The 14,470-nt window shown below is 41.2% G+C and overlaps 1 protein-coding gene across 5 annotated transcripts in view; it reads right to left on the minus strand.

The window, feature by feature from the left end:
* Positions 1-14,470, minus strand: part of KIAA1468 (KIAA1468 ortholog) — a 108,029-nt gene that overhangs the window by 68,672 nt on the left and 24,887 nt on the right. For 4 of the 5 annotated variants that reach the window (XM_018570239.1, XM_018570238.1, XM_018570240.1 and 1 more), the window contains exons 2-4: positions 10,645-10,734; positions 2,454-2,525; positions 2,282-2,337 (exon numbers count right to left, since the gene is read on the minus strand). In XM_018570239.1, the coding sequence (XP_018425741.1) occupies positions 2,282-2,337; positions 2,454-2,525; positions 10,645-10,734 (218 nt within the window). The remainder of the gene's footprint in view (positions 1-2,281; positions 2,338-2,453; positions 2,526-10,644; positions 10,735-14,470) is intronic. The other variant, XM_018570241.1, reaches the window with a different exon arrangement.

Raw genomic sequence — 14,470 nt, forward strand, 5'->3', positions numbered from 1 at the left:
ACCCTAAAAAAGGATATATAGGGTGGGGGGGGGGGGGGGAGGTTAGCACCCTGGCACATTCAGGGCTTGGCATAACACTCAACATATCAATCAACAGTTGAACATCTTTTAGGCCCCATTCACACCAAATCCATTAGCATCAAATTTTCAACAGATGGATCCCAGCGGAAGGTAACCTAAACAAAATGTATGGGTGTGAATGGGACCAGTTAACACTGCTGTGTTGCGTTGTGCTTCAGTATAGTGTTCTAAAACAAAAAGTAGAGCACCGCGTCTTGGATGTCAACAAAATGCAAAAAAACAAACAAAAAACAGACTTTCTCCACTCACGACATGTTAATTAAAATAAAGATAAAAGGGAAAAAAAAGGTAAAAGGAAAAAAAAAAACATGCAAAGCAACGGAAGTTAAAAATGCAAGTCAACGGACCAATGTCGACTTACATTTTTTGTCCGATTTTGGTGAAAAGGGGCCCTCAAGGTGGGCAGTATAGGAAAGTCCTTATTGGTCTGCTGCTGCACTTTTGTCATCCATTTACAGGGAGAGTAGGGTCCTGGACAAGACTAATGCGCAATCTTCAGGGAGGTCTAGGACCTAGCTATATTGCGTTGAAATTGTGCTTAGGAGCACCTTTCTAAATCCTTAGACACTTAGATGGATGTATTTGAAATGTGTATTTAACAGTTTTCCTAAAATTCCTTTTATATACTAATAAGAAAATACAGCAAGAGAAACATGATTGTGTAATTGGCAAGTCGGCAACAATCAATGTTGGACAACATCTCAATTTTTTTGTAAATAATTGCTGAAATAGCTAAATTAACCTCTTGCCGCCCGTAGTAAAAAAACGGACGGACGGCACTGCTGCATTTGCGGGTTGACGTCTCCAGACGGCAATTATTTTCTGCTCGCGCGCGCCCCCTAAAGAAAAGCTGTGAAAGCAAAATAACATAAAAACATACTTGGTACATCTCTGAAGTACATGTACATTTCCCCATGTTTAATCCCTTTAAACATGCTGCAAGCACAGAAAAATACCTGTTGATCTGCCAGAAATATAGTGTGCTCCTAACTACTTGTTTGAGCTAACAGCACAGTGTCTTTTGAGCTCTGAAATACTAATAATGTGGTGTCATCCCTGACAACTTTTTTGACGGATTACAAACACAGCTCGTGGTATACCGAGCTTTGGGTCACGGGAGGATGCTAATTTGTATCCTCCTGTGACCCTTAGGAGAACTATGGGGGAAAACACTGACCCCATAGTTCTCCTTTAATGTGTAAACTGTAAAAAAAAATCCACCTGCTGAGGTCTGAAGAAAGCCCTGGAGAGAAGTAGGCTTAGTCACCTAAAACAATAGAACATCTTATAATGCATTTTATATAGCCTTTTGAAATGCTTTTGACAACACCTAGACTGGGATGACAGCTCCAGATGTGTATAGCTTCTATAGATATGTTACATCCATTACCAGAGATTAACAGGATTCAACAATCATTTGGCTCCCTATGGAGTAGCTATCACAGGGCCTGGTCAACAAAAGTTCATATCCGATGGCTCATAATTTTCCAAGTCTCACCACTGAGATGTACACTTATAAAAAGTGTAAATAAAATTGCTTTAAAAAAAATATAATATAATAAAACACACACACACACACACATTAAGGGGTTAAAATAGATTTTTGGGCTAATATGGCAACAGTGTATTATCTAACCAGCAGGACAGTCTGCTTGACATTATCTAAACAGCTTGACAGTGAGGAGCTTGTAAAGAACACAGCAATCAAAAGGAAACAATATTACTAATAGGAAACAAAGTGTTTCCTTAGGCAGAACAGTTTAGGAGATCAAATGTCAGTTCTCGCTACAATAGTCTGGATAAACAGTTTGACTTAACACATATATCCTTGCTTTCCTCAGGCCCTTTGACCTATGTATATCAATTGGTGAACACTCAACCCAGCAACATCCTTACCATGAAGCAAATTTTGGACACGGCTAATGTTAATTTCATACTTTAACTGTATATTTCCTATTAACTAATAACTACAGCTGTGCCTTAACTACAAATCCCAAAATGCCTTGGCCTCTGGGAGCCATGCCTGTAATGGTCAGTCTTGCAATGCCTTATGGGGCTTGTAGTCTCATAACAGCTGGGAGGGCCAGAGTTGCCCACCCCTGATTAAGTGCTTACAGAAAACATATACGGTAAATAATCATATTTCTAGGAAACAATGTGCCTCTTAAAATTCTTCCAAATAAAATGCATATAATCCTACCTCAATTTCAGGACTTGATTTATAATTCTTTCGTTCCTGCAAAGGACCTTCGTTTTCTGCAACACAGAAATAAAACACATGAATATGTTTACAGTGAGAATCCTATTGCTTATCAAGTAGTTCACAATAATTTAATATAGAACTAGGAAGAAGAAAATTGTATGTACGCCACCTGCAGCCAGTGTCAAGTTGACCCTGAGGGCCTGAATGGTCTCCTTGGCTTTCCGTAGCTCAAACTCCAGGACTGGACAGGGTTTTGGATTAAAACACACACAGGCATCCAACCAAGAAAAGGGAAACAAAAATAAAAATAAAAAGCAAGGATGGGTGTGGAAAAATATATATACAGTTTGTACTGGAACAGAAAGCATGCAGTCTAATGGAACTTATGAAAGCATGCAGCAGAGTTGGCTTAGCAAACTAATGAATGTTGTCTTATGCTATGAAGATGAATCTAATCAAACCAAGTTCAGTTCAAGCTGTCTGACAAGGAGCTTAAGCTGCGGGATAAGAAATCAAATATGCGTTCTTGAATTTAGTATAGTACTTATCTCTGTAAAAAGATTAATATTTTCCTTTTCTAGATGTGAACAGCCAGGCAGGATACCTAGTATTAACTACCTCTCCTTCAGAAGAAGAGTATCATAGCTTTTCAGGTTGCAAAATCCTATTTAAAAAAGGAAATTACGGACTCCACAGGTGCCACCAATATTCTACAGGGCGGAAGTAGAAAAGGCACCGTGACAGGTCTAGGTCTAAAGCTGGCCATACACCTATAGATGATCTGCAGGTTTTCTATGGTCAGCTAGAAAAAGTGCAACAGATTCCTCCATCTAAGCTAAACTGTGTGGATGGAGTATCTGTAAAAAACAAGTCAATGCAACTGGACTTGCTGTATTTCCCTTGAATACATTTCACTGGTCATCCGACCAGCTTTCTCAATTCAGAATGACTTGTACAAAAATTATCTGGGAATAAATATGGCGCATGTTGCTCCAATCCACATCTGTTAGTCGCAACCAGGTGTTGATTGCTTTTGCATAAGTGGAGCTAGGAGGTGTTAAAGCAACATTCATCATATTTAATCCCAGAGAATTTTTGTACAATTGAGAAAGCTGATTGGATGACCAGTGAAACATCTTGAAGAAAAATACAGCAAGTCCAGTTGCCTCGACTTATTTTTTACAGATATACCATGACCTGGATAAATGAGAACCTTCACAGACATGTGTGGATGGAGGAATCTTCCACTGGGCCAAGCCTCAGTATCTTGTTAGTCTGCCCCGCTGGCTCTCAAAATACCTGGAGGTATTATGAGAGCCAGCGGGGCCGACTAACAAGATACTGAAGCTTGGCCCAGTGGGAGATTAATTCATCCACACAGTTTAGCGTAGATGGAGGAATCTGTTGCACTTTTTCCATCTGACCATATAAAATCTGCAGATAATCACAAGGTATATGGGCACCTTTACTGTGAACAAGCTCCTTCACTGCTGTGTTTATTTTGTCCTGAATAGCATCTACTGATCAAACGAAAGGCAGATTCACACTATCTGCATTCGGGCTGTGCTGGCCTATTCTAGCGCAGCCTGAACATAAGGCAAGGCAAATTGCCTCGTCATAGATGGGCTCGGTTTATACCAACACATTACGTATGGCATGCAGTACTTTTTTTTTTTTTTAAGCCCACCACAGTGAGAGTCGGTACAACCGCACCGCACTGCAGTAAGCTCACAGAACTTAATGAAATGTCACTTGTGACATTTCAATAAAGTTCTGAAAAAAAAAAAGAAAGAAAACAGTACAATGTGGTTCAATTGAGCACATTGGCACGGTTTGTTAACTTTGTTCCTGGTTATTCTGACAAATACTGTTTACCCTGCCCATTTTATATTGCTATAACTTGTGATAGTAACTGTATTACAAACAATATTGATAGGGTTATTCACAAAAGGGTGAAGAGTTTGGAGGAGGCAGGAGAAGTGAACAATCTAAGACAACATAGCTGACCTGGAAAGTGAGATGAATCAGCTATGTTGTCCTAGATTGTTCACTTCTCCTGCCTTCTCCAAACTCTTCACCCTTTTGTGAAGAACACTGTCAGAATTGTATTTCCTCTAGTATAATGTTTGACAGCCAAAGATTTAAAAACACAACTCCTCTGCAAATAAGGTACAGAAGTGTATGACAAGGGGAGCATTTATGTAAACTAGAACTAAGTTCCTTTGCACTAGGTTTTTATAAAGAAGCTTCTATGTATGCTGAAAGCAAACGATGACAAACAATGAACAACATAAAATATGTAGTAAACACAAAAAACCCCCCACATGTGTTGCAAATAATATAAAAGGCAACATAATAAATGAAAAACCTATGTCAGACTGCAAGAAGCCAATGGCAGATAGACCACAACACGTTTGGGAGGAAAGGCCAACGGTAACAAACACTCTGCTGCATGTTTCGTTCTTACAGTGGATCTAATTTGGCTACTTTTTTGCTATTATTATTCAATTCATACCACTTCTATCATTTTTAAAACAGCAAGTAGTATAGTATAAGAACATGCACAAAGTATGACAGCTAGAACAAACTGTATGAAATACAGAGAACAGAATTTAAAGAACGTTCATACATTTAACCCTAATAATATTTAAGGCGCTTTAAGGCATTTTTTTCCCCCGCAAGATGGGGCAAAGAACAATTATGCTGACAACCAGATTTTTCCCATATTTTAGCGTAGTCAGGCTAACATTCTTTTTCTTTAATTAGTAGTGCAGGCTATTATTGGTACAAGGGTCAGAAAGACTAGTCCAGTGCAGGTTAATATTGGCACACGGGTCAGGAAGCCTAGTCCAGAGCAGGTTAATATTGGCACACGGGTCAGGAAGCCTAGTCCAGTGCAGGGCTAATATTGGTACAAGGGTCAGATAGCCTAGTCCAGTGCAGGCCAATATTGGTACAAGGGCCAGAAAGCCTAGTCCAGTGCAGGCCAATATTGGTACAAGGGTCAGAAAGCCTAGTCCAGTGCAGGGCTAATATTGGTACAAGGGTCAGATAGCCTAGTCCAGTGCAGGGCTAATATTGGTACAAGGGTCAGATAGCCTAGTCCAGTGCAGGCCAATATTGGTACAAGGGTCAGAAAGACTAGTCCAGTGCAGGTTAATACACTGGTCAGAAAGTCTAGTCCAGTGCAGGCTAATATTGGTACATGGGTCAGAAAGCCTAGTCCAATGCAGGCTAATATTGATACACGGGTCAGTAAGCCTAGTCCAGTGCAGGGCTAATATTGGTACAAGGGTCAGATAGCCTAGTCCAATGCAGGCGAATATTGATACACGGGTCAGTAAGCCTAGTCCAGTGCAGGGCTAATATTGGTACAAGGGTCAGATAGCCTAGTCCAGTGCAGGCTTTTATTGGTACAAGGGTCAGAAATCCTAGCCCAGCGTCTTAAATTCTAGGAAACCACTCACCAGATTTTTTTTCTCTAGTAATCTTCCAGGACCAAACCATTGTGAAAGACAATTCTGCCCTATTAACTGGGTCAGTAAACAGTTTAACCAGTTGATATCCGCGGTGTTAAAACCCCCTTTTCCATCCAGGCCATTTTTCAGTATTCAGCGCTGCGGTACTTTGACTGACATTTATTCCGTCATGCAACGCTGTACTGAAATGAATAAGCACACTGACAATGTCTCCATAAAGAGGACCTAGGGGTCTCTAGGACCCCAAAAGAAGCTGATGAAGCGAAAAAACGAGCACATATAGACGATCGGCAGGCTATGGAGCCGCTGATCGTCTATATGTGAAACACCCGGTAACGGGTGTTTGCATTGGTCGGGTCTTCTCTGCCCGTGCGTGCCCGCTAGGGGGCGCGCGCGAGCAGAAAAAAAATGCCGTCTAGCGACGGCAACCCGCCAATGCTGCAGTGCCGTCCGTCCGTTTTTTTACAACGGGCGGACGGCAAGTGGTTAAAATAACCTGCCCTACTAAACCCAGTAAAAGATTATGTGGGTGCTGCTAAATTCACGTATACAAGGTATGCCGCCGGGTCCCTTCCTCTTCTGATAGTCCATGACCGAGCGCCCGACTTTTCAGAGGGGGGTGACACCAAAATGACTGTCAGTCATTTTGGTGTCACCCGGGTGGGGGCCGCACCCCCCTTGTGACGCCACTGTATATATGATTCCCAATTACATAGCAAAACATGAAAACAAAATGCTGCTTACCTTTTTACCTGCCCAATTTTTTTTTACTTTGCTTTTCCCTGCTTTGTAATAAGCAGGGGCTGAGGATATAGGTTTACCATAATTAACCCTGTGTGTACTGTGCCAATTTAATTATCGCTTGTAAAAAAGATGGGTGCACTGTGCAAACAAAGGGTTAAAAATCTCAAGGCTTGGGTGGTACATGGTATGTTCATGCACTTAGAAAAACCCTCACTCTGCTGGGCATATAGGTTGGTACCCCACAGTAAAAAGGGCCATAAGTGTGTGGTCTCTGACGTTTGTTAAGATCACTATTAGAGCTGCAACAATTATTCGATTAAGTCGATTAAAATTGACGATGGAAAACGTTGCCAACGTTTTCCATCGTCGATTCGTCGGCTAAAATTCAAATTTCCCGCTCGCCGCTGCACGCCACTCACGCTGGTGTCACGCGACGCCGCGCCCACGCTGGAGGACATGCGTCTGGCCCTCTACTCCCGGTGAGCTTCCCAACTCGCCGCTGCCCGCCGAGAACGATGCCAAGCTTGCTCCCGTGATGGACTACAATCTCAATAGAAACTAGTAGTCCATCACTAGAACCCTTTTTTTAATCCGATTAGTCGATTAATCAAACTCAATAATCGGCTAACTAATCGATTATGAAAATAATCGTTAGCTGCAGCCCTAATCACTATGTGTGTTAAACATCTCGAGCTGCTAAATTCTGATGCTATTTAATGATTCAACCTGTTGTTTCAACCACCTCATTAATTAATCATTCTACTAAAATCAATAAAAATCACTCAGTGATACAAAATGTCTCATGCAGTTGTTAAACAAGGGCTGGAATTCCTCAGCATTCTTGTAAAGCTTTCTTTCTAACACTGTCCAATCTATTTATGGAGGGTGGTAACAGAAGTGCTAAGCCTGCAATCTGGCTACTTAAGCAGGACTAGCTTTAATATGGTCTATTTGGATAATATTTAGTCACCTCAGATACACTCATCCACAATCTGTGGTCTTTAAAATCCAAGCAGTGAAGAGTAAAAAACACAATGCCAGATTTGATCTGGTCATTTTACAGTTCAATGCAGTTTGTGGGGCCTTCAAAAGAATCAATTAGTGTTTCATTTATTGACCTCCAGGTAGCTGAATATAAGCTCGTGTTCAAAATGCTTTAAAATTCTTCTAGTCTAATACTTGGGATTTATAACAATGACCTGGAAAAAGTAGCATAATAACGTCACTTTCCTGTACAGAAACAATGTTGGAAAAGGCAGCACTCTTTATTGCGCCTGCAGGATAGTAAACTCACAGCACTATATGAGCACACAAACTTTTTTATGTGTATGTATAGCCAAAATTATTTTTTCCCCCTTCACTTCTGGTCCCAGAGACGCAACAGGCGTTAGAGGAAATCTCCCAAAATGAAGAGAATGTCCCCTTAGACAGTTGTCCCCATTGGAAGATTTCTTCTTGCCTCTTATTCTGGAGGCAACATTTTTTAATTTTCCCTCACTTTCTCACTAGTGCAAATAGAGAGATGACTCTACCCAATGGGTGCACCGACAGCAAAAAAAGAAAACTGACCTAGGGACTAAAACCTACCCCACTCTATCCAAAATGTAAAAAAAATGTTTACCTAAAAACTAGCTTTAATTATTTTTCAAGGGTACTCCTCGGTTACTGAAGACAGATTAACAGATTATTCCAACAAAAGTTCTCCATATCAAGAGACAAGCACATGCTCTTTTGGGTTGGGGTGAAATGTACAGCATCAAGGTGTTCCCATTTGATTTTCATTAGAGACATGTCTGGTATCCCATGTAAAGAGAATTGTCACTGGCACCAACTATGGATCTATTAAACAAGAAACTTGCACATCAGGGAACTGTACAATTTCACCTAACAAAGTATCTCAAACTGGCAAGATAAGAATGTGCGGGTGGATTAAAGTTGTTCATCAGTGCATTCCCAGTGCATTCCCAGTACATTCCCCTCCAAAACACTGAGATCTACAATCCACCCCATGTGCACAGCACACTCATGGTACACCATTGGGACTACCCAACAGAACCCAAGTCCAGTACTTTACACATCCAAAAAACAGCATACCGATGCCCCGCCAACTGTCTTGTGGGTAAGAAAAAACACTGAGGAGGTGTGGCAAGGAAGGGAATTAAAAAGAAAAAAAACTCTTTCCTGTCTTGTTGGTGGGAACAATCATGATTGTGTCATGGCTGAAGATGACCATAGATAAATATTCAGGTGCCTAGCTTTTTGTTATTATTTCTGCAGACTATTAAAGCACATTACATTTATTCCAAAATCCAATTGATATATTAATGTAGAATAATGTGTACCTTTTATTATGAGCAGTTTAGCTGTTTGTTATATAGATTTTACTCAAAGCATAAATAAGCAGAGCTGTAAGTTCTTACCATGACTCCTTACCTAGCACTGCAGATACACGGCTGTACCAATGGTGAATATAGAATCCCATTGTCATTGTAACATTTATCCAAATACTGGCATCCTTGGCAAAAACATGCTACTTTATTTAATGTGTGAACATATGTATGTGCAAGAGCTATTTTCTTGCTGACAGTTTTCCTTTAAAAGGAAACCTGTAGGGGGAAAAAAACAGAGGTTGACATTTCTGACACCTAATTCCAAAAGTGCTAGCTGTCATGTTGATCCTTGGTTTTAAACCTTTCCATGGCACTGGCTTGGAACTAGGGAAATACTGGGCCAGGGGGCATTTACCCCAATGCCAGAACAAATAAGATATGTAGGGCTAATGGCTCTAAGTAACATTTCCCCATTCAGACCTCAATCAGAGTAGGACCCCCGCAGTCAGCAACGGCTGCTGGACATTATATTGCTACCTGCTCCCTTCAAAACTGCAATTGCAGAGTTAGGAATAGAGAAAATCTTAAAGCACCAGCTCTTTTTGTGGCTCTGAGATGTTATGTGACTTGAGTGCAGAGAGCCACATAGAAAGTCGATGTTGGAATACTTCACTTAGCAGCTGTCATTGACTGCAGGTCCTATTCTAAGCGAGGTCCAAATGGCGAAGGGGGGGACGGGGCAGGATTTATCTACATATAGAGATAATAGAGAATTACATTAAACCTACTAAAATGTAGTCTAATTGCCTCTTTCTCTCCTTAAGTGTCCTTGCTTCTTTACTCTTCCACAAACTCATATCACGCTCTCCCCAACACGTCCACAATTCAATCTTGCTGACTCAGATACAGGTGTCACCATTGGAAGATTTCCCCTCGCCTCTTGTTTTGGGGACAACTCCAAAATTTTGGCTTTCCTCTAATTTTCTTTCGGAATTACAATGGTCATCGGTACGGTAAAGAATTGAATATGCTCAATGGGGACACAAACAGCTATAACAGCTTGACTGAGAGTCTCACTTTCCACACCCTATCCAAAGCTTCAATCTCACCATCTTACAAGGTGCTGGTGAAATGTATAGAGAGATAAAAAAAATTTGGCCAACCTCAAACAATAAAGACACAGGGAAGAGCTCACTGAATCCACCTTCCAGTTCTGCAGATTATCTTATTATAGTGTTCTTTGTTAAATCGATTTAGGCTTATGATACTGGTGATGCACTTTCAAGGACATTTGCTATATCTTTTAGGTATCTGGATTCTCACCCAGGCAGAGAAGCCCAATTCTCTCAACTGCAAGTCAGTGCTAAATGATGCTGCAATCCATGTTCCACGCTGAGTGATCCCTTTACCTGATGTGTACAAGCCTTTGCTGAACCAGACAACCTACTTCAGGACAGTACTGGGTCAGCTTAATGGGCAGGTAGCTTTATGGCAATCCTCCACTGAAAATGAGTAAGTAGGATAATCAACATAGACAGAGAGTGTTCTACGTAGGAGGTTGTATTTGTAAAGACTACATTAGAGCACAAATATGGCTATTTTACTACTGTAGGGAGTATTGACTCACACTTCGTGTTCGGTATAAACTATTCCTAAATGTATTCCTTGGCAATACCAAGCAGACACCATTGCATGTTCATTATGATTGCAATGTAGACACTGCAGAGAATGTCGGTTTTACTAGAAGACCAATTGTGTACTTATCAATGGCGACAGGAAGATCAATGATACTTCTGTTGGTACTCACCTGCCACACGCTCGTCAACTTCCCGGTTTCCATCATCAGAGTAACGAGCAAAGTCCAGTGAATCAAGAGTGCTTATGCTACCAGCTCGATCTGAAAAGAATAAAGGATCATTCAGTCAGAGGTGTGCCACAATTTTTGAATTTCAGAGAACAGGAAAGAAATGAAATCTAAAGTAAACAGATGAGAGACGGAACAAATCATTGAAGTAATGGTTTGATAGGAATGACCAAGAACTGTTAAGTTGAACGCAATGTTCTTTTCTTTTTTCAACCTGACTAAGTATGCAACTATGTTAAAATAGAGAGTCAGAAAAATCCTCCTAGCCTATCATGAAAGCTGAACTCCAAGATAAGCAAATATTGTCCAAATACAAGAGGTATGTGTGTTCATACTTGATTCTTGGTGTGCTTTGTGTATTTCTTCCAGAAATCTAGTATGAAACCTTAACTCTGTGCAGGTGCTTCCTGCAGGGGTGTGGAATTCCTGATCGCCCGGGACATGCAGTTTCTGATCAGATCACTTGAAGGAAACAAGCAGCGGAGATCCTGTCCGGGGCCCTCCAGCCGTGGTTTTCCGGGACCCCCGCTCCTCTGGGGGACCCGTGACCACGGCACATGAGCTCACCATAGAACCCTTTCACAATCAATCCGTTCAAACAATATGGAGTCGGCTTCCCTGGCAATCAGGAAACCAGGTAGCATCTCATAACCTGCTGCCCGGCTTCCTGATTGCCCGGGAAGCCTGTCCCGTGTCAACGGAAGCACCGATAGTGAGTACTGAAAGCAAAATATTGGTACTCGATACCCAAAAACCTAGATCGGTGCATCCCTAGTTTTAATTGAAACAATTTTTTCGTATTGGGATAAGTAGATTGTCATGAGGGACTAGTAGATTCGGCCCCCACTTTAGCCCTTGGACAAGTAGTTTTTTGTAATAAACACCAGCTGCTCTCTTCTTGGATAATGTGACTGGTATTGTCTCCACACCCTCCTATAGTTTTCTACAAGCAGCCTGCAGTGGGTGGAGCCTGCTGGGTCCCTCCCACAGCTCTGCTCTCTGTACAGGCTACATGCAACTCAGTCAAGATGTTGCTGCTAATTTTACAAGGCAATAACTGTGCTTGCAAAGGCATGTAGTGTACACAAAGTGGATTTAAATCCTTTGTGACTATCGTGGAATACATTTAAAACAAAAGTTTTTTTGTGCCTCGAGTTTACCTTTAATATGCTATTATTAAACCAAGCCTGTCACCTAATAGAGAAATGTCACCATTGAAATGATAAAAGGACCTCCAGCTTCCGTGCATTGATAATAATAGCTTATGCTTGATGTAGGATAGTATTAGATCAGTGGCAATATTTTCTGTAAAAATTAGGGAAATTTTTAAATATCCAAAAGGTTAAACAAATTAAAAATGAAACAACCTTTCTGTGATTGGGTTACTATCTATGGACCAGATGTCAATATACTGTATACCACTGTAATGTTTTCATCTAAAACAAATGGGTGACTGCCTAACAGCAAAAATTGGACCTGTGGTCCATTGGAATGTATTTGAAAAATGGTATGCTGACTAGTTATATTCATATACAGAGAAGAAGACTACACTCAGGAACAGACAAATGTCTGACACATAAGCATTGACTACACTCCATTATTCAAATTGTGCTTGCTTCTGTTTTCTAATTGCAGGTACAATACTGGCTCCATACTGTATCTGCATACATACTCAAACATGTAAACAAACAATAGTATTTCACTGAGAAACATTAATTCAATTACATGAAAAATCCAAGTTCAATATAGAGTATATTTATAGGAAAAACTCCAATAACAAACACCCACACAGTATACTCGACATTAGGTACTCTCATTCCCGACTGTCAGTTTCCATAGCAACAAACATTTGTCATTTCACTCATCTACTTCACCCTGGCAGCAGTGTATGTATAGAACCCAGAAATTAGATTATATAGAAGGAGGAATCTAAAAACTGAAAGCCAACGTTTAATCTGTTTATATTTTGCTTTCCCCGATTCCTTCTTACCCCTATCAGCATGCTAGAGACATTTTTATATAAAACATTTCCCTTTTCATTACACACTTTATTATACACCCAGTGATGTTATCATTGGTTCTATATTCTTCTCTATGCAATCGAGGCAAATGATGGCAGGTAGGAGGGGCCAGCAGAGTGCTGTATATAACTTCCTAAATGAGGGTCTTAAAGCAGAACTCTGGGTAAACATTTTAATTAAGCCTTGCAGTGGGGCTACCCTTGCACTGGAAGGGCTAAGTGCTCATTTGTCTAGGTTCAAAAGTTAAACTCACCCGATCCTCCGAGCTGGTTTGCTCTCAGACCGGGCCTCTCTCCCCCTCCGATGCAGCGGTCTAAGGTCTCGGAGTCCTCACATTCTATACAGTCGAGGGCATTTATCATAGCAGTTGCAAGTGTTTGAACTTGCAGGGAATATATTTGACGCACTTTGCGCCAGATTTATGAAGCTAGTGTAAAGTTGTTCATAAAAGTGATTAAATAGACTCAAGCAAAGAAGACTTGTAACTCCAGGCACAAAGCTTAACTGTCGCTTCTTGAAGAAGTGGTCATGGGAACTTCTTAAGTTGTGATCGTTTTGTTATGTGATGCTCCAGTTTCAGACAGCCGCAGAACAAGTGCAGATGTAAACAGTTGCAAACTTTCGTAAGACAGGCGCACACACGCGCAATTGGAAAACTAGTGCAAGCTCTGGTCAACACAGGCGCACGTTAAAGACAGATTTGCAGATTTAAAAAAAAGAAGAAGGATCTAAGAGGCTAAAACTGTCACAATTGTTTTGATAAATTCCCCCCACAGTGTATAGGACATGAGGATGCCGAGGGACATAGCAGGCAGGAGGGAGCACCGCGAGAGCCGGCTGACTCAGGACTACATAGTTACATAGTTAGTCAGGTTGAAAAAAGACACAAGTATATACTACAGTATATCTTAGTTATTTTTTTAACCTGGACAAAAATGAGGACTTAAACTTTGGAGTGCAGAGGTCGCCCCACTGCAAGGGTTAATAAAAATGTTATCCGGAGTTCTGCTTTAAGTGGAACAAGTGTGGAGGTACCCAACATGTGTTACGTATAAGGTGTATAAAGCCCAACCCCAGGGAAATGAAAAGTTTTCTCCTGTACTGCAAGGGTTACCTGCTCCTTATGCCTGGAGTACAGGAAAAAGCTGCATTACTTACCTGCTCCACGCTTACATCCAAGTCCCCATAGACCTAGCATGGGTTTGTATGGCTCAGTTTTTAATTCCATCATAAAATGGAGGAAAATAGTGAATGGACATGGAGTGACATCCCTTCCACACTGCTGCGATCAACCGCAGGGGATCTGTGCACGGTGCCTGCATGAAAAGGGCCTAAAAGTGTATCACTTGCATTAGGGCACTGCAGTGCCGTTCACATTGAGGTTGTCACATCATCTCTGCTCCAATCACAGAACACCTTGTATTCGTTGAGAAAAATACAAAAGCATTTTGTGAAATCGGCAAGTAGTGGGAGGAGAAGGGGCGAAGATGCGACCTGAGCACTTCACTGCTCGAGTCGCATCCCTCACTACCCACAGCGCCCAAAAGACCAGCGTTGCGTGTAGGAACCGGCATGCTTAAAGTGCGATGTGTAAATAATATTTTTTTCACGGCCTGGTGTGAATGGGCCCTAAGAAAAGCCATCAAAAGCCAAACGTCATGGTCCAATACTGGGAAGAAAGTGGTTAGTACTTCACTAATTCCTTTGTGAGTTGGAATTACAAAACAGCAGGAAGCCGTTAATGGACA

Source organism: Nanorana parkeri, unplaced genomic scaffold (assembly GCF_000935625.1).
Source record: "Nanorana parkeri isolate BGI_ZX_2015 unplaced genomic scaffold, ASM93562v1 scaffold1484, whole genome shotgun sequence".
NCBI classification, from domain to species: Eukaryota; Metazoa; Chordata; class Amphibia; order Anura; family Dicroglossidae; genus Nanorana; species Nanorana parkeri.